This window comes from Cornus florida, unplaced genomic scaffold (genome assembly GCF_030987335.1).
Source record: "Cornus florida cultivar Cherokee Brave unplaced genomic scaffold, ASM3098733v1 CherokeeBrave_3.0.0_Hap2_Chr03, whole genome shotgun sequence".
Lineage (NCBI taxonomy): Eukaryota > Viridiplantae > Streptophyta > Magnoliopsida > Cornales > Cornaceae > Cornus > Cornus florida.
Window position 1 is genome coordinate 10,979,087 of NW_026775573.1, and position 20,700 is coordinate 10,999,786.

A 20,700-nucleotide genomic window follows, 5' to 3' on the forward strand; every position below is an offset into this window, starting at 1 on the left:
CCTTTTCCATTTCCATTTCCATTCTTTTATTGACCAAGGACACTGCCCACTACTCAAAAGAACCTCCAATTGGAATAATTGTTGCCCTCTAAATAAAGTAGCAACATAAAAAAAATATTAACATGCTTACAATCATAACTTCTTCGAGAATGATTCACAAACCCCACAAAAAAAGGGCTTTACAAAAATTATATTAACATGAATTTACATCCTAAATCAATTAATTATAACAATTTTGATAATATAATGAGTAATATGCCAAGCAGCCCCAGCACAGTTGAACTACTTTAACATAGTTTTCTTTCCTCGGCCAAAAGGAGTTCCCACGTTTATTCAAAAGTGAGATATATATATATATATATATATATATAGAGAGAGAGAGAGAGAGAGAAGGGGGGGGGGGGGGGGCGGGGGAGGGGAGAACACATTCAGAGCCCCTGTTCTGTGTTCAATCTCTTCGGTAACCATGCTTCATTGCCCATTATATTACAGCCTAATGGTTAGGTGTTACAAGTGAAATTCGTCCTACGTCAAATTTAGATTGAAGTTGAAGTGTGTATAAATAAATGGATATATAACAATATTTAATAATTTGAGTTTTTGAGTAAATGAACAAGCATCCACCGTTTACAATTAGTATTCTATCAGAGACAAATTCAATCTTTAATCCCGTGTCACGCCAAGTGCCCGACCCAAAAGGCTTCTGGATTTGTCCCCGAATGAACAGTGTGGTCCGATCGCAACGAGGACGTTGCGCGGGTTCGAATGTGGAAGAATGTTACAAGTACAATTTGTCTCACATCAAATTTGGATAAGAGTTGAAGTGTATAAAGATAAATGAGTATGTAATACTACTTAATTATTTAAATTTTTAAATAACGGGTAAGCATTACATTAGACTTTATTGACAAGGGTCATAGTTGTGAAAAAGCATATGAATAACGAAAAATCATAGAATACTTTGCAAGACTTACTTTACTGTGCAGTACTTCAAATCAATAAAAACACATCATTTGAAAGCTCTCTATTTTTTTATTAAAAAAAAAAAAAAAAAGAGTTTTCGTGACTCACCATTGAAAGGAATTCTACATAAAGACTAATTATTAAGGACTTGAATTATCAATTGCATCCTATAATACATGGCAGTCCAAAATAGTCAATATCACGTCGAAAACTAAAAACTACACGAGGCACATAGCATGGAAAAAATATTTGAATATATATGTATATAAATATTTAATGTCATAATGTGGATTCCATTGTAAAACAATTTCTATTACTAACAAATTCAGTATATATAATAAAATTTCTACATAAGTTGGATGACAAATTTAAAGAGAAGATATTGGAGGAGAAATTAATAGAAAAGTACGGTAGCGTATTTGAAATGATTGAAATTAACATTGAATATTGAATATAGACTAAATTTTGTGAATACAATGCTTCCAAACTATCGACATTCTGTCTACAATATCTACTATCGAAATCATTCTTACTGTTACCACTAAATTTTAGAAAATTACTATTTCTCTTAAAGTGGTAGGATAATCTTAATTCAAGGATTAATATTGAATAAGTTCTTAACTATTAGGAGTACAATCATAATATATCAAACTTTAATTTTCAAATTAATGAGAATAATTACAATGAGTAAGAAACAAGGGGTCTGCCTGATTTGTAACTATGCAAACAGTTTTTTGTTCTTAGAAAACTAAAAATATAAAATTGTACAAAAACCTAGTCTGCTTGATTTGTAACTCTAAGAATAGAATTCTGTTTTCAAAAAACTGTACAAAAAAAATATGTTTGGTTTAGTTTTCTGAAAATTGTTTTATGAAAATTCTGTTATAAAAGGTCTTGTTTTCAATAAACTGTCTTTTATAGTTATTTAAAAACTGTTTTTTGTTATTTAAATTCTTGAGAACTATTTTCAGAGTTAAAAACCAGAATGAGTTTTTAGAAAATAATTTTCAAAAAATTGAACCAAGCAGTTTATTTTATTTTTTTATTTTTATACAGTTTTCTATTTTCGATTGAATAGCTATTTTCAAAGATTTGTCTTTTATTGTTTTCTGAAAATTGTTTTCAGTTTTATACACAGACATTATTTTTACAAAATTCTTTTCATTATTCCAGTTTTCAAATTAATTACTTACCAAAAATAATAAATATTGCCCAACTTCCAATAGACCATTATTAGCAAGAGGATTGCATTAGAAAAATATTATAAATATTTTACTAAATACGATTTTTTTTGTTACCCTTTAAAAGATAAAATCTCAATTATTTTTGGTGACTAATCGTGGATTTTTATTTATTTATTTATTTATTTATTTATTTATTTATTTTTTTTATTTTATTTTTTTTTTTTTTCACACAAAGGAGAACAATTTTGAGAAAAACGGAGTACACCTTTTAGTAGTTTTCTAAAAACTGCACTTTTGTAACTCCAATTTTGCAAAAACTATCTTTTAAGAACACAAATAGGACTTATTTTCAATATCCTCGTTATCATGTATAAGGTTTACTTATTCTCCATTCATCAACTCCCGTAACTTCTCCTATATAAACATCATTGTATTATTATATTACTCACTCAATAACATATACGATTTCATATATTCTCGTTCTCTCTCTCTCTCTCAACATGGTATCAGAGCAGGTTTATCATACCCTACTCGTCTCAGATCTTCGGATCAACTCATCTTGGATAACTGTCTTGGATCTACGGATCAACTTGAATTTTTGCAACTCGCCTCAGACTCTCTCCTATATTATTGTATTACTCCCTCAACAACATATTTTATATTTTCTCTCTCTCTTTCTTTCAACATATTTTATATTTGTCTGAAAACAGTTTTATGTTCTAACTTTTTTCTAAAAAAAAACTGCTTGATTCAATTTTTTGAAAACTTTACTTCTCTGCACCATTCTTTCCAAAATTATCATTCACAAATATGGGCTTGAGTGATGAATTTAAGCCCATATATATTTTTCTGACCAAGCCTAAAGTTTACAAGTTCAGATTCTAAATTGGGCCTCTGTTTTGGACTTCATCTTGTTTTTTCAGGCTTCAGTCCATCTTCAGTCAAAACTTCGTTTCCAAGTCTTCATTCTCTACACGGTTCCCCCTCTCTCTTTATATCTATATATATATATATATATATATTACACACACACACACAAGAGGATACTTCCTCTAGTCTCTCTCTCTACAAGGTGCTTCAGCTTCACTCTCCTCGCTCAGGGTACTCTCTCTCCTTATATATGCATGTATGTATCTCTTGGTAATACACATGACTATATATTTATACATGCACACACACATGTATGTGAACCCTTGACAGATAATTGGATTGGAAGTAACTGAATTCCCATTACAATTTAGTTGAATTATGCGACTTTTTGATAATTGGGGTTTGTGGGTAGGTGGAATCAGATTTTGAATTATAAAAAAATTAGTAATTTCTCGTCCTTGTAAAAAGGGTTTACAGTGATCAAAGCTTGAGTTGCCGAATTACAGGCGTGGATGATGGCTAGGGTGGAATAACTTGTGGAATCTATACACCTATATGCCCATCTATATAGGTATGTTGATATGTATTATATGTATCTAATTGTGCATATAGGTAGAGGCTTATTGTTGTCTTAAATTCTTAATCAAGTACGGAGTATGTATTAATCTCTTTATCATTTCATGAACATTGATCTCGTGATGGAAAACATATATATATATATATATATATATTTTAAAAAAAGGCAGTCCCAATGCACGAGGTTACCTCCATTATTGCCCTTGCAGGGTCTGGGAACCGGTGAGCAACCTTACCATTGTGCCAAGTGACCTTAAAATGTTTGCACATATTTTGCGTTTAAAACTGGAATTGGATGAAACTTAGTTCAAAATGGGTTATCCTACAGTATTTGATGTTATGCTCAAAATCCCAACTTTTATTGTTTCAGGACTGCTCGTTAGCTTCCATTTCCCCCTATGACGCTTTAGGTAGCATGAATCGAATGAAAAAGTAAACACCTCTCTTACCATTTATTATTCATATATCGTCTGAATTGGAGCAAATATTGAATGTTATTTGGACTTTGAGATTAAGATACTGCAAAAGTAGAGGCATATTTATCCTTCTACAAGCTGCCCATGTTTCAACATGCTGATTCTACTTGTTTATTTTCCCCATTATGTGTGCTTGCTTTCGAACTATGTTACATGTGAGTTCATTCTTCTAAATGCGTAAATTGCCCATATTGAGCACACCATTATTGGGTATGGGATATGTGGTGGACATGCAACTAATAAGCATATTAAAAAAATTTAAGTTTTTATTTTATTTTAATTTTTATAATCCTAGAAAATAAGAGAAGAGTATTAAAAAGTATGAATATTTTGCTGTGTCCTTGCGTACCCGGAATTGAAGATTTGATAATGTGATGCTTGGACACATATTGATACCCGATATACAAATCCAAGTCCATGTAACATAACTTCTAAAATGAGGCAGATAAGCATTCTTATGACTTTACTTATTTGAGTTCGCGTTATTCCAACAGTTTGATAATTTCTAAGGAGCGTAAGTATGTTGTAGTTGTTTAATTGATATGGTTAAGTTTTAAATATTCCCGCGTGTCTTCACATGCTGCAAGGGCGAACATGTACTGATGCCAGTGTTTCAGAAATCTTGGGTGATGATGAACAGACAATATTGATGCTGATTTGTATAAAATACCAAATTCATATTAGACTGCTGCCAACTTGAGCTTGGGGTATGTATATGTTTCTAACAGTTTACCTTTGATCTGTATTCCGGACTCCAGAGCCATCAAGGGGACAGTGGCCATGTGATGCTAGAGAGGAGCAAAACACATCATAAGTAAACTACTAAATGAGACGGGCATAAGGATGAAGAAGCAACAACAGTTTCAAACAACAGCAATGCTGCGTGGTCTTAATTTTTGTATACTGGAACTTCCCGTACACATAATATGTGACATACTCTCAAGACTCCCCCTGAAGACGATAATTTGTTGCAAATGTGTTTGTAAATTGTTTCTCAAACTTCTCACAGATCCTTATTTTGCCAAAGTCCACTTAACTAATTCATCTACTGCCGCCCTTATCATTCGAGAAAGTTTCAGCATCTCTTTCTACATATACATGCTCAACCTTGATGAAACCACCTCTACCGCCTGCAGCACTGATGATCCTCTTCATCGTTTTCATCCCAGCCACGCATTGAACAAGAAAAATGCTGAATTACGTTTCCGCAATGGTGAGGCGACTCTAGTGGGTTCCTGTAATGGTTTGCTTTGTTTATACAGTAATTCATCAAAGGAGTCTTCTTACTATATTTGCAATCCTATTCTTGGTGAATATATGGTTGTCCCCTCCCGAATTCCATCAACACCATTTTGTAATTACCTCAACCATTCTGGGTTTGGTTTCTGTCCAAGGACGAACCAATACAAGGTCATTCGTTTTCTGCGTTCGACAGATTTTGAACAAAATTTGAGTAAAACAGTGGCTGAGATACACACGCTCGGAACAGACTCATGGAGAAGCATTAAGGATGCTCCTTGCCCAAAGGCTAAGGGATCATTTGATTCTCTTCTCAATGGTGCTCTTCATTGGATTGCTGATAGTCGTACAACTTCTGATCTTATATGTTCGTTTGACTTAGAGACGGAGCAATTTCGACCTGTACCACCACCTGCTCATTTTGACACAGCTTACACATCAAAAATTTCTTGGATCAACGTTGGGGCACTGGGAGGATGGCTTTGTATTTGCTATGTTTTCAGTGATGCTCAATTTGAGGTTTGGGTGATGAAGGATTACGGGGTCAAGGAATCTTGGATCAAGGAGTTTGTCATTGACACGAAGTTCTATTGTGGGTTGCGAGTAGAGGATTTGCATCAACCAATTAAATTTCTCAACAATGGAGAATTGTGGCTTATATGCGGCTCCAAATCTCTTGTTATATATAGTCCTGAAAAAGGAACTTTCAGAGATTTTAAGACTCTGGAGTTACCGAAGGCTGAAGTGATTGCTCACATTCCAAGCTTCATTTCCCTCAAGGACACTGTGATTGGAAAAAGCCTGAATAAAGTGAAAAATGTGAAATGGGAAAGCCATTGCTGCTTCAACATTTAGCTTCAACATTCTGGTATGGTAAAGCAGAGTGGTTTTTCAGCTATTTTATTTACAATAGAAACAATTGGCTACTATGAACAGTTTATACGTGAACCGTTAAAAAGAAAAAACAGTTTATATATAGGTATGTATGTATGTGTTTTTTTTTTTTTGGCTTCTGCTAATGATGTTAGCAAGTCGGTGCCTGGTGGATGCTTCAACCCTGATTATCTTCTAGCAAAGATCCTCAAATATGCCCATCCGTCCTTTTGGCTGTTGTAAATACATTTTGCTCTACCTCATTCTTCAATCTATGCTTTGGTAACCGTGTCTTGTATATTTTCATTGTCATATTAATGACTACAATCTGGTGTTTGAATTTTTTATTTCCCTTCTGTAAGTTAATCTGTTCTTCAAAGTTGTCAGTGGTAGCAAATGTGCAAATGTCAAAGTTGTCACTAATTGTAGACTATTTTCTTTGTGATATGCCAAGTCAAATGTAGTAATATCTCCATGATTGTTGACCTGTACTTAATTCAATTTTATTCCAGACTTGTTCGGAGCTAATTTAATTTTATGTGCTAGTACGGCATCTCAATAATCTGAACAGGAGATGTAAAGTTGTAGTGGTTCTCACACTCTTGATAGATGAGCTTTGATAAGCTCCATGTTAGCTGTAACTAATGTTTTGTTTGGTGGGGAGAAGAATTGAGGGAAAGAGAGAGAGCACCTGGACAGGGTCATGTTATTGAAAACTTCCCCTTTTATGAATGTCATGTTACTGCAACTTCAAATTTTTTAAAGTTTGACAGGGTATAGTTGTTGGTCATTTTCACATAACTTTAATATTTATATCTCTAACACTATTTCCCCCTCACGCGTGATGTTCTTTTAATCTAACAGCTATGATGAAGCCACATTGGGCTCACAGGAATCAATTGCCCCAAGCTGGCTCCTCAATTATTATTATTTTATGTACGTAATTTTATGAAATGCCTCCCTAAAATTTGCTCTTCCTTAAAATGTCTATTTTTTTTTTTTTTTTTCTTTCTTTCTTTCTTTCTTTTTCTCTCTCTTGCCCTTTTTCTTATCCAAATTTCAGTCATCCCTTAAAAACAATTTGCATTCCCCCTTCTTCATTCAAACCTTAATTTTTCCCCTTCAAAGTTTTCCCTTTCCCTTACCCTTTTCTTTTTCTTTTCTTTTTTTTTGCTCTTCTAAAATTTATTCTTGTTGTACTCATGTATGATGTATTTGTAGCTAACTTTTTTGTTTTTTTTAATCTTCCATCTTCTTTAAATTTATTTTTCTGATTTTATGAACTTAATTTCCATATTTTATGTTTTTTGATTTTTTAGTGGAATTATATATAATTTTTGGAATAATGACATTATTATTATTATTATTTTTGAATAATGACATTATTATTTTTTTCTTAATTGTACTTACACACACTTGCTTCTATGCTTCTACTGAGAGTCGAATCACTGACATCTCTTTGAAAATCACTAGCTTAGTTGAATAATGACATTATTTGAATATTAAAGTAGACTGTTGCTATACTTTTACTTTTTATCTCACTATAAGTTATTACCATTTTTTTAAGAGGGGTATTAATCACAATCGTGGAATCTCAGTCGCTAGTTTAGTAATTGACGCGTGTATTTTCTTTTTCAATAATTAATTACTATTTTTATACTAACTTCTTTTGGGTCTCTCATTATATATAATTATTATACTAGCTTCCTAACTGAGAAACTTCAGAAACCTCCACAATTCCATCTCACTTTAAAATTTTATTTTTTTACAAAATTCCATATATGTTTGAAGTTCCAACACTAATTTTATTATTATTATTATTATTTTTTTAACAAAAGTACAAATCTAAATGTTTGAAGTTCAAATCTGAATTTTTTCAGATCCGTATTCTTTGTATTCGAAGTATTGCTATGATTTTTCATATTAAAAAAAAAAAATTTATCATAAAATAAAAAGAAAAAAGTACTATAAATTTTTTTTTCAGATTATACTTTTTTTTTATTTGATTTTATTTTTTTTATTTGAAAAACAACCTAATACTTCGAAACAGAAAATAGGGATTGATAATACTTTTTTCACTGATTTTTTTTTTATTTTTTTTTAATCTGAAACCTCCACGGTTCCATCTTACTTTAAAATTTTATTTTTTACAAAATTCCATATCTAAATGTTTGAAGTTCCAACACCAAAATTTTCTTTATACAAAAGTCCATATCTAAATGTTTGAAGTTCAAATCTGAATTTTTTCAGATCCGTATTCTTTGTATTTGAAGTATTGTTCTAATTTTTCAGATTAAAAAAAAAAAAAAAATATCATAAAAGAAAAAAAAAACTATAATTTTTTTTTTCAGATTATACTTTTTTTTCATCTGATTTTATTTAAAAAACAACCGAATACTTCAAAACAGAGAATAGAGATCTGAAAAAATAGATAATTTTAGAGAAAGAATCAGATTATAGTACTTTTTTCACTGGTTTCTCAGTTAGGAGGCTAGTATAGTAATTATATATAATGAGAGACCCAAAAAGAAGTTAGCATAATAATAGTAATTAATTATTAAAAAAAAAAATACATGCGTCAATCATTAAACTAGCGACTGAGATTCTACGGTCACGGGGATGATTGTGATTAGCACCCCTCTTTTTTTAATCATAATTGATGTGTCCCTCCCAAATAAATTCCTGGCTATATCACTCACTCATTGAAAAAAATGTTTTTTATTTGATGTGTCCCCTCCGAAATCATATTCAATGCGACAAAAGTAAGAAAGAAACAAGACAGTAGAAAAATAAAAAAGAAAAATGCATAATAGTGAATACAATAGCAAAAATATTTATGCTTCCCAAAAGTATAGATGAATGATATAACATTTTCAAGGAGTGAATGCAGGAGAGAATGTCCCATTGTTTGCAAGAATCCCAGAAATGTCAACTGGCCTATATGAATTACGTATCGGATTTGAAAAACGATCGCATATCGGATGATACGGTGAATTATAGATATAGCACCTCCATGCCTCATTTTTAATATTGTGGTAACATAAAATTTGTTGCAAGGAATGGGCTGAGGGTCAAACCTTAAACTGGGCTGAAACAACTTCATTCCAGATATTCTTTTTTGATCGGTTCAGTCCAGCCCAATTAACAGGGCTTGGGCTTTTAGGAAAGCCTAATAGATGGAGATTAGTTTGTTCCTTGTTGATCAGTGAAAGGCTTTATGACCCATTATTTTGTCCATTAGTTTTTTTTTTTTTTTCAAATGGCAAGAATGTTTAGGCCCTGTTTGGCATGCTTTTTGTTTTTGTTGTTTTTGGTTTTGACCTCTACAGTGTCGATGTTGCCCGTTTGGCATGCGTTTTGTTTTTGTTGTTTTTAGTTTTGACCTCTACAATGTCGATTTTAGCAACAAAAGTATAGTGCTAAAACACTTTGTGAAGTGGTCCAAAACTAAAACACCAAAAAATTATTTTTTCTTATTTTGACAACTGTTCATAACCCAAAACTATAACAATAACCAAAAACACTATTTCTGTTTTAACAAAATATCGTTCCCAAACGTGCTTTCGATTTTTTTTCTAAAACATTCCTACAACAAAAAACACAGTTTCTCTTTTAACTAAAAATAAATCGACTAAAACAAAACACATTCCAAACGGACCCTTAGAAGGGGTGTAAAGTCCGAACACGAACTCCAGCAACTCAATTACTGAAGCAACGCAACACTCGCATCCATTAGGCTTTTGAATGATAATTTGTTAGGTTTTGACTTCTCATTTTGAAATAACTAAATTAATTTCTCTTATTCCAAAAATATATTTTTCTATATAATTTGTAGGAAAGTAATTTAGTTCCAAATAAAGTACCCTTTGTCTCTTCTTAGCATTCAATTGAATTGCGAAGTGGAAGTTACATTGTAATAAATTTTTAAAGTAAAAAAGTAAACCCAAATTGCAGAGTAATATGAAATACTATTAATAATTAATGATTATTGTTCTCTTGTCGTATACTAATAAGTATTTATAATAGCGAAAATTAAAATCATAAGAAAATGACAAAAAAAAAAAAAAAAACTCTAAAATGACGCTAATAATTTTGAAGATTATCAAAAAAAATAAAAATAATTAGGAGATCAAACTAAAACTAATATGAAAACACCATCAAGACTTATAAGTTTAATTGGACTTTCTCAGCGTTTAAATAAATAAATAAATAAATAGAGGGTGATTCAAGTTTTATATAGATAACAAACATCAGCTGACATCACTCAATGGATTAGAATTCAATAGAAAGTACCACCTTAACCATGTAGTCCTGCACTTGACTCCATATAAAACTCGTGGATTGTACAGACATCATGCATCATCATCCTCCTCCACCTCCTTGCTGGACATATAAGTACAAAATTTGGAAATGATGAAGTGGTAACCACGTGATGGTGAATCTGCACCATCAAAAACATCATCAGGAAAAGAAGTATAGGTGTTGTGCTGGGTATCCTTCTCCCCCTCTTCTTGTTCATACACAATGTGGACTCCCAATTCCTTTACTCCATATTCGTAACACAAATCGTCAAAAAATTCCACATCCACAGCCACTTCATCACCAGCTTCAAACTGATTCCCAAGCTTCCAATGGCTTACCCATATCATATTTTCCCCCTCATTTGGAAACCCTGTTACGGTTGGGTAATAGGTCCACTTCACATCTTTGGTCTTATTGAAGGTTCTCATTATATATTCATACAAAAAGCCGGTGAAACCATGGAAATTATAAGCAACGCATACATTCAAGCCTCGGATCTTGAGATTATTAGGAAGTGAAGGAACATTGAAACATATCGAGGATGTTGTAGTCTTACTGCTGTACCAGGCTGGAACCTCATTTCCAGAAAGATAAATGCTGAATATACCGAATTCATACAGTCCCTGTTCCATGATAATCATAACTTCAATTACGACATGAGGAGAGAGAGAGAGAGAGCACCTGGATGGGACAAATCATGTGATAATTTGTCAGCTTATTGAGCAAATTCACCTCAACCTCTTCCATGGATTCCAACTCAATCAACTCCAAATTCTTGATCATTTCTGTATCTATGTTTCGAATAGGTTCCAACCTGAACAATTTCTTTACCTCAACTACTGTCTCACAATCATATGCATACAAATCCAGTTTACACCCATTGGGTAGATTTGTTATTATTTCCAGTGACCTGCATCGGTTTATATCCAACATTTTTAAACTCATTGGTAGCTCTGGAAGCAATTGGAGTTTTGTGCATTCCCTTAAATGAAGAGACTGGAGCATGGTGAGACACTTGATGCTCTCTGGAAGCAATTGGAGTTTTGTGCATTCCCTTAAATTAAGAAACTGGAGCATGGTGAGACACTTGATGCTCTCTGGAAGGCTACAGATCGGATTTCCTGATAGAGCCAAGTCCTCCAATACGGATAGCCTACCAAGATCCCTTGGAAGATTCCTAAGATTGCAGTTTGCAAGATTCAAACTCACTAATGAGCACGGCAAGCAATCCAATATTGATTCCGAAGGTTTTCTTAGTCTAAAAAGCCGAGAGATTATGCCATTGCTGGTAGAGGGTAGTTGATTTATTGCAGTTGCATTAAAGTACTTTAAAGATTCCATCTCGCGCATCTCTTTGGGCAACTCGACAAGCTTTGAGCAACCAGTAAGAATGAAATTCTTAAGCAATTTTAGCTGACCAATTTTTGTGGGAAGATTCCTAAGATTCTTGCAGTCTTTTACATTTAACAGAACAAGTCTCTTTAATTCCCCAATGGATTCATGAACCTTCATCAATGTTATGCAATCTTCAAGAATCAAGCTCTCAAGATTAGGAACATTTGAGAAGTCAGGTGTCTCTGTAAGGCTATGGGAATGGCTAAGATCGAGGATTTTCAATGATTTGAGCGATTGTCATAAAAAAAAAAAAGATTTTAGCTAGCTTATATGAATTGCCAAAGAAAGACGAAAGAAAAGAGAAAAAAAAAAGAAAAAAGGAAGGATTAAAAAAGAACTTAATATAATACCTTTTTTTCCTTCCAAACTTCTGTCAAGCTGCTATATTTCATCTCAAGAATAACTAAGCTCTCCAAAGAAAACTCACTTGGTATATTTTCCAAAGAGAACCCATGCCAACACAACCATCTCAACTTCTTAGGAAATTGTACGTAATTTCCAGTGAGCCTTACATTATTGAGCTGGAGCAGTCTAAGGTTGTGCATGCTTGAAAATGCATCAGTTTGTAAGTCTACTTCATTTGATGTGGAAGATGACTCTGTCCAGGCAGAAGTTCCAGGGATCCAAGAGGAAGAGCTTAGTCGACGCCGCTTCTTCGATGAAGAGAAGCCTTGGCCACTCTGCAAGTTGAGGATGAGACCTTCAATGACTTTTGTTCCCTGATAAAGAGCACTCACAAAGTAAGCAAGCACACCATGCAACAAAACACATGCAAATAGACTTGCAAAGCACAGTTCTTACATTTTTTTTCTCTCAATACATTCAAGGCATCTTCATGACGCCACAGCCTGCTGCCCTTCCATGGATCCGTTGGTGATTCCGGCGGGCCTACTATTTCTCTTCCCATTTCTTGTAGAAGAGGATGCATTCCCAGCACGTTACACCAATCAGTTAATAGACATCTTTTAATGAGGTTGTCGATTCCAACTTTTCCGTGGAGTTCACTAGCATCCAGAACTGTAATTATAAAATCTTTATTCTTTCCGACAAACAAACAAGCAATGTCGAGGAATATTTTTCGGTCGCAGTCGTCTCCTAACAAATCAAAACTAATTTTGAGCTTTTCTATGATTTGACAATCAGAAACTGCTTCCAATTTCTTTATTGCATCTTCCCAAATATCTGCACTTCTTTTAGAAAGAGAAGAACCCAAAACCTCAAGAACTAAAGGAAGGCCCCCACAATACTTCACAACCCTTTCAGAGTGCTCCTTGCAAGCTTCAAGAGCTAAAGGATGATATTGTCCAAACGCATGCTGACTTAAGAGCTGCAGTGATTCATCATAGTTTAATTCCGTAACTCTGTGAATCTCATACAATTCACGTGCATCCAATAATTGCTCATTTCTACTTGTTATGATAATTTTGCTTCCCTGCTTAATCCAATATTGCATTGCGAGCACTGCTGCTGATTGGTCTACTAGATCCACATCATCGAGAACAAGTAAAACTCTTCTGGAGGAAAGCGCTTCTTTGATCATTTTGTTTCCTTCATGAACATTGCTAATTTTTACTTCGCTTCCCTTCAAAATATTTGAAAGATGTTTTCTCTGTAAACCGACCAAACCATTTTGCTGTTTTGATGTTTCTCTCATATTTGCAAGAAAACTGCTCCCGTCAAATTTATGGAAGTTTTGGTTATACACAGTTTTGGCAATGGTTGTCTTGCCAATGCCACCCATCCCATAAATTGCCATTATGCTAGCTTTACTTGATTTATCTTGTAACCACAAATTAATTCTTTTTATACGAGAGTTCAATCCAATTGGATACCGACAAACACTTAAAATTGTGCGACGACCCAATTTGTTTCCAATATCTTTAATGACTTTTTGAATAAAATGTGACTCGTACCTACAAATTGCGATGGAAATAGAAAAAGGTAACATGTCATTATTAAGTTGAAATGAATTAAAAAATTTAATGAGAATGCAAACATAATAATAATTTCATGCTTTCAGTGTGGTCACTACCACACAAATATATATATTTTCATGGAAAATGTTGAATATTTATGACAATATTGAATTAATATAATTACACAATCAATAATTTGTTAAAAATGCACCAAACAAAGAAAATTGTCGCAAATTGCAATAATGTTAGCAAAAATTTCAAATCCAACTTGAGAAAGCAATTTCATAATGAGGGTCTCTTATGGTTCACAACCCTGGCCATGCTTCATTCTTAAAGCTTCATCTATTCTCGGACTCTTTTCTTCTTCTTCTTTTTTTTTTTTAAATTTTATCTTTATTCTTTCAAAGTGCTTTTATTCATTTAAAACAACCAAGTTGAAGTTATTGATGCCATTTTTCCTAAATTGCCTTTGCTTAATAAGGGTTTAAGTCACAGCATATATTTTTTTGCATTGGTCTCTTAAAAATTATTAGGGATTAGCCCTTTCTTCAACCAAGCCAGGCGCAAGCAGTTGTGGAAGGAAAATTGGGCTATTGGGCTTAAATTGGCCAGGCTCAAGCTTGCAATAAAGTTCAATTTGGGCTGAAATAGGGGCTGATTTTGGGCCTTTTTGTTTTTGCGTAATCCAGGACTAATATATATATATATAAATAGAATTATTTAACTACTATTATGGATTATATATATACATAAATATATTGGAATAATAAGTTAGCATTGTTATGTACTAAAGCATATATAATGTTACTAATCACTTATCAATATACTTAATGTTATCATGTGACCCCCACAATGTTCATATTAAAAAATGAAGAAAGTTTTAAGGACATTAGTTTTATTTGTTGCAAAGAAACGATTCTAGGGACATCTAATAGGTTATAAAAGCACATCATCAAATGTTGTGAAGGCAAGATTAATCAATCACATCTCTGCCATTACCAGTAATTCTCGACCTCCAAGATATGAATTGAGAGTCTTTGCCACTAAGCAACCCTCTTGATGTTACATCAATTGATAGTGCTTATTTAAAAAGAAGAGGCTATAGTGTTTGTTCATTTATACTGATCAAAATTAAGAAATTGGACCCCTCCTATAGGTTTTCCAATTATGAGGAAACTGTTATGAAAACCTTAAAAAATATATTATACACACACACACACACACACACATATATCTTTCAGGCCGTGTAAACGGGACTGTTTGGCAACCTCCAAAAAAGCCATAATAGACCCAAAACTGGCCAAATGGGTTTTGGAAGTCGGGATTCTTATTTCATGGCCTAAGAAGACATAATAGACCCAAAACTGGCACCAGTTGAGTTGGGCTAATAATTGGGCTTGGCCTAATATTAAAACCTAAGCCCAGGCCTACCCGATCCTATTAGTTTATTAGGCCAGGCTGGTTTGCCGACCTTGGACCTCCTTTTAATGGCTAACTAACATTATAGGCTTGTAAAAAGAGTGGTTCCTAATTGTATATGAAATATTGTAGGACTAAATTCAAATTCACTCAAAGAAAGGAGGAAGGAGCTAACTCATCGTTTCCCAACACATGCGCTGACAAATCTGCAACTTCTTCCAAAGCTTTCCTCCAGCTTCTTATCCTAACCATTCCCTCCTCTTTTTCTTCATCGGACTTCGACTTCAATCTTGCTTCGTGTTTTGCAAATGAATCTCCAAAAGTTCCCTCTAGCCACCTTAGATCAGATGGCTCCACATGGTAGAACACGGGTACAATCATATGACCAACACTCCTCCTTGGTTCAAGCATCCTTACAAGTTCATTGAGGCACCATGTTGAAGATGCATAGTCTTTTGAGAAGACAATTATTAAAATCCTTGATTCATCGATTGCCTTTATCAGTTCTGAGGCGATATGATCTCCTCTCCCAAGTTCATCATCATCCCTAAATGTGCGTATTCCTGCATTTAATAGAGTTGTATGTAGGTGATTGGAAAATGTTGTCCGAGTGTCTTTGCCTCGAAAACTTAAGAAAACATGATAAGGACTCGGAGTTGAGGAGGCTTCTTGAGATCCCGTAGCAGCCATCGAACAAAGAACAAGGATATCAATTAACAGATGCTATACACAATCTGTGTAATCACAATACATCCAAAATTTGTATATATTATATGTTAATAAATAAATAAAAAACAATATTAAATCTGAAAATCTGAAATTAGCAAAATTAATTAAATCCTATATATTTCCTACATAAGCCAAAAAAAAAAAAAAAAAATAGTTTAATAAATTATACATAAGGCAAGGGTTAAATGGAAAACACCGTAGCTAAACTCAATAATCCAATAAAATTGTATCTCAATCATTTGAGGTCAACATCTGCTACATCCAAAACAAAAAACAGAATTATATAAGTTCAATTCATTTATGATTTTGAGCAATCAATCGTATGAATAATAAATAGATTAAAAGAAGAAAGAAATCTTATTGGTGTTTCTGGTACTTAGTTATTTCAAATCATATAAACCAAAATAAAAAAAAGCTAAAAGACTAATTAACTTGATGTAGTTAACTTGAAAGATACAAGAATGTTACCTGTGTTAGATGATTGATCGATTCACAGAAAGATTGTTGAGATTGTTTTGCTGATTCAAGAATAGAAAGAGAGAGACATATAATTAAAGAGGGTAAAGTCTGAAATTGTTTAAAAAAAGGGAGGAATTTATAGGAAAGAAGCATTTACGGGTGGCATCTTCCTTGCAATTTCTGGTGGGGCAGTTTCTTGACCCTGTGCCTCACTGGTCCAAGTGAAAATCTACGTTAAAGATGGATTTTTCTTTTCTTTGGAAGAAGCTACAAAGTAAAACATTTGAACGGTCTGTCGGGTCTCTATATAGGACATAAGTAAATTATTATTTTTTCAATTCTAATTTACTAATTTATTTTATTGCATGTATAATTGATGCCAAATCTCAGCATGAATCTAAGGCAACAAATGTGCTGGACCAAAAAAATAAAGGTTTAAATGCTTCCGCCTCATACTATGTTTATGATTATTCGGTACTCCAAACACAATATCAAATGAAGCTTTTCAAAAAATTTACACCTAATTCTCCAAAACTCTACTCACTTGTTACTATTACACATTTCATCTTAAAAAAAAGTGTCATCCAATCAAAATGCCTTCCCTCCATCTGAAATGACTTTGATAACCTTTACAATGACATTTATTTACCAAAAATTCTCATATTTTAAGACCAAGTGAACATCAGCATTAAAGATGAGGAAGTTGCAAGGGAGGAAAAGGAAAGAAGCATATACAATTACTAGCGAGATGGATGTCCCCCCTTTTCTTCATTTTCCAAAAGATTAACAATTCGAAGAAGCCGCTGAGAAGAGATTTGGATTTTTCTTTTCTTTCGAAGAAATCAATAATAAGTAAAATATTTGAACCGTTGGGTCTGTATCCAGGACATTTGATTACAGTTTTCTTCTTAGGTTTTACGATCCAACTCAAAGTTTAAGTTTAAGTTATTAAGTGGAGTTAACACCCAACCTATACATACTAATTTATACATACTAATTTTACATTCTTATCCGGATATGATGTTGGACAAGGCTTTCTTGTAACAATCCCTCTATCCAAACTCACAATACTCTTCTTGCAGTCGGGTATAATATGTATTCGAAGAAGCCGCTGGCCCGCTGAGAAGGGATTTGAAATTTTCTTTTCTTTCAAAGAAGTCATTAATAAGTAGAATATTTTATTCCGTTAGTGATAAAAATGTTTTTTTTTATTTATTAAACCATCAATACTAATGGACCCTTGGTAGGATAGGATTTTGATGACGAAAAAAAAATAGAGCTGGGGAAGTAGCGGAAGCTAATATGGAATGATAAGGAAATAAGAGTTTTTAGTCTAAAGTCTCTTTTATGAAAACGCGTTGGTGGGAAAGGATTTTGATAACCAAACAATTGTCCTTCAATAGATTTTTTATTCTACAGAAAATATTCTTAATGTGTGTACTTTGAGCAGCACTTTTATTCTTACTTAAAAAAGTGTACAAAAACACTCATATTCTTATATTCTTTTAAAATTGTACGAAAACACCCTTCAATCAAAACTTTGACATAAAATAATAATGTAATACCCGTTTTGCTATTTTACTCTTTCAAAAATACATAAGGGTGTGTGTATGCTAATAATCTTATAGTACAAAGTGTTATGCACACATCAACTATATTTAACCCACTTTCAAAAATTTTCTCATCTTTTCAAAAAAAAAAAAAAAAAAATCCCTATATATTTTTGCTAATAGTTTATTATCTCTCTTAGAAAAACTTTATTATCACAATTGTCAAATTAATGTACAATATATCATATGGAATGAAAACTTCAGTTTCTTTTATAATTATAAAAAAGAAAAAAAATATTCTTATTTAAATTTTAATATAATTATCATCTACATAGGTTGGTTTTAGTTTTTTTTACTAGCTTAGTAGGAGATTGATTGTAATCACCCACTCCATGAACCTGAGCCCGCACGGTTTTGTTCTTGGGCTTCATACCAAAGGCCTCACACCAATTGGAGTGACACATCTACATATAAGCACTTCACCTTTCCTCTTCCCAAGTGATGTGGGACTGTGCACTCTTAGCTTGTCAGTATGGTAGCCTGTCAGTGTCTCTTGCACCCGCCCACAAGGTCATCACATTGATGATAAGTTTTTGTTTTTTTCTAGCAAACTAGGGAAAGGGGCAACTCTAATTAACACGGGCACACTCACTCGGAGAGCTGGGTGCTCTACCAATTCGGTAATGGCTGATGATCACCGCATAAAATGGAACAACTTCCCATTATATATATATGGATTTAGGCAAACAGTTATAGCTAATAAATGGTACAACTGATACTTAAAGTAATTAAAATTGTACAGATTTTCCAAGCAGAAGAGAAAGCTTAATTAGAAACACTAGACTCATATAAATCCAGAGAAATGGGATAAAAAAACAAATACAGTAAGATTTTTTTTTTAAAAAAAGAAAGAAAGCCAGGTGTATATATATGTAGTACTGTAAAACAGAGATTCTCACGAGATGAAGATGAGGACTTACCAGGGTGAGGTGAACAAGTGCTGTACAAAATATTTATGATCACAGCGCAACCAATATTTGTATATATAAAGCAAAATAAAAAAGCTAAAAGACGTTGGCTGTAATTAACTTATAGGTATAAATTGATTAACAATTCGAAGAAGAGATTTGGAATTTTCTTTTCTTTCCTTTCCAAGAAGCCAATAGGTGATCGAAAAAGGTAGTCCTAGTGTCTTTATCTCGAAAACTTAAGAAAATATGATAAGAGTATCAAGTTGAGGAGGCTTATTGAGATCCGTAGCAGCCATCAAACAAAGAATAAGGAGATCAATTGACCGGTGCTATACACAATCCGTGTAATCACAATACATCCAATATTTGTATATATAAGATGTCAATAAATAAATAAAAAACAATATTTATATACTGAAAATTTGAAATAAGCAAAATTAATTAAATCCTATATATCTCCTGCATAAGCAAAATGCTACCCAAAAAAAAAAAAAAACAGTTTAATAAAGTATACACAAGGCAAGGGTTAAATGGAAAACGCATAACAAAAAGTGCAAGACAAATACAAATGCTTTAAATTGGCTTCACAAATTATGTAGCTAAATTCAATAATCCAACAAAATTTTATCTCAATCGTTTGAGGTCAACATATTCTACATCCAAAACAAGAAACAGAATTATATAAGTTCAATTGATTTATGATTTTGAACAATCAATCCTATGTATGATAAATAAATTAAAAAAAAAAAATAGAAAGAAATCTTATTGGTGTTTCTGGTACTGGGATCTTTCAAATCATATAAACCAAAATAATAAAAAAAAGCTAAAAAACTTATTAACTTGATGTAGTTAGCTTGAAAGGTACAAGAATGTTACCTGTATTAGATGATTGATTGATTCACAGAAATATTATTGAGATTGTTTTGTTGATTCAAGAAGAGAGAGAGAGATATAATTAAAAAGGGTAAAGTCCGGAATTTATAGGAAAGAAGCATATAAAGGTGGCATCTTTCTTGCAATTTCTGGTGGGGCAGTTTCTTGACACTATGCCTCACTGGTCCAAGTGAAAATCTGCGTTAAAGATGGATGTTCCCATTTTTCTTCATTTTCCAAAAGATTAACAATTCCAAGAAGCTGCTAAGAAGAGATTTGGATCTTTCTTTTCTTTCGAATAAGCTATTAAGTAAAACATTTGAACTGTAGGGTCTACACTTACGACATTCGTTTTTTTTTTTTTTTTTTTTTTATTCGACTCAAAAGTTTAAGTTGTTAGGTAAAATTAACGGTCATTCTATACATACCAATTTTACAATTTTATTTGAATCTGATAGGGGACCAAAGTTTCTTGTGACAATCTCTCTATCCGAACTCGCAGTGCTTGAATTTGGGCCACTTGCTCCTTGGCTACCCGATAATGCTCACGAGTCCTTTGTACCTGACATTCAAATGTAAAAATTGATGCGGGAGATGCACCATTAAGAATTGGTGCAAGTGGGGTCCAAGAAGAAGACTCATTGCAAAAAAGTCCTTGTAAGCAAGCGCTGCTGCAACCGATTTTATTTCGGTCCTGAGTTTATATATTTAATGAAAATGATAAAATAAAATCATTAACATGATAAATACTGTATAATATAATTTTTTTAAAATTAGAGGAGAATCAGAAGAAAATAAATTATAACAAAATAATTATTTTTTCAATTCTAATTTACAAATTTATTTTATTGCATGTATAATTGATGCCAAATCTCAGCATGAATCTAAGGCAATATATGTGTTGG

The 20,700-nt window shown here is 32.8% G+C and overlaps 3 protein-coding genes across 20 annotated transcripts; 1 reads left to right on the forward strand and 2 right to left on the reverse strand.

The window, feature by feature from the left end:
- The first annotated feature begins 3,183 nt into the window (after positions 1–3,183).
- Positions 3,184–6,650, forward strand: LOC132299460 (F-box protein At3g07870-like). Of its 9 annotated transcripts, none has more exons than XM_059796075.1 (4): positions 3,184–3,248; positions 3,486–3,588; positions 3,964–4,025; positions 4,828–6,650. In XM_059796075.1, the coding sequence occupies exon 4, from the start codon at positions 4,913–4,915 to the stop codon at positions 6,161–6,163; it is 1,251 nt and encodes a 416-aa protein (XP_059652058.1). In that variant the 5' UTR covers positions 3,184–3,248; positions 3,486–3,588; positions 3,964–4,025; positions 4,828–4,912; the 3' UTR covers positions 6,164–6,650. The 9 variants fall into 9 exon arrangements, with proteins under 9 accessions (XP_059652058.1, XP_059652059.1, XP_059652061.1 ...); XM_059796076.1 differs by having other exon boundaries at positions 3,524–3,588; XM_059796077.1 differs by having other exon boundaries at positions 3,221–3,273.
- A 3,883-nt stretch (positions 6,651–10,533) lies between these two features.
- Positions 10,534–11,995, reverse strand: LOC132301095 (disease resistance-like protein CSA1). Its single transcript, XM_059798379.1, has 2 exons — positions 11,165–11,995; positions 10,534–11,106 (listed from the first exon to the last, which is right to left on the reverse strand). Exons 1-2 carry the CDS (start codon positions 11,993–11,995, stop codon positions 10,534–10,536), a joined length of 1,404 nt encoding a protein of 467 aa, XP_059654362.1.
- Positions 11,435–20,324, reverse strand: LOC132299462 (disease resistance protein RUN1-like). Of its 10 annotated transcripts, none has more exons than XM_059796090.1 (7): positions 19,799–20,324; positions 16,559–16,613; positions 16,411–16,460; positions 15,389–15,776; positions 12,680–13,791; positions 12,229–12,597; positions 11,435–12,080 (listed from the first exon to the last, which is right to left on the reverse strand). In XM_059796090.1, exons 4-6 carry the CDS (start codon positions 15,622–15,624, stop codon positions 12,581–12,583), a joined length of 1,365 nt encoding a protein of 454 aa, XP_059652073.1. In that variant the 5' UTR covers positions 15,625–15,776; positions 16,411–16,460; positions 16,559–16,613; positions 19,799–20,324; the 3' UTR covers positions 11,435–12,080; positions 12,229–12,580. The 10 variants fall into 10 exon arrangements, with proteins under 10 accessions (XP_059652073.1, XP_059652068.1, XP_059652066.1 ...); XM_059796085.1 differs by having other exon boundaries at positions 15,389–15,947; positions 19,799–20,322; XM_059796083.1 differs by having other exon boundaries at positions 15,389–16,194; positions 19,799–20,322.
- Between the last annotated feature and the right edge of the window lie 376 nt (positions 20,325–20,700).

Bases quoted from the DNA above. Each gene is read 5' to 3' on its own strand.
- LOC132301095 (XM_059798379.1), bottom strand. From the start codon at position 11,995: ATGAAGGTTCATGAATCCATTGGGGAATTAAAGAGACTTGTTCTGTTA. The intron at 11,107-11,164 runs GTGCTCTCTCTC...ATCATGGAACAG, and splicing joins ACATGATTTGTCCCATCCAG to GGACTGTATGAATTCGGTAT.
- LOC132299462 (XM_059796088.1), bottom strand. From the start codon at position 15,903: ATGGCTGCTACGGGATCTCAAGAAGCCTCCTCAACTCCGAGTCCTTAT. The intron at 13,792-15,388 runs GTTAGCTCCTTC...CGCAATTTGTAG, and splicing joins CATGTGTTGGGAAACGATGA to GTACGAGTCACATTTTATTC.
- LOC132299460 (XM_059796075.1), top strand. From the start codon at position 4,913: ATGAAGAAGCAACAACAGTTTCAAACAACAGCAATGCTGCGTGGTCTT.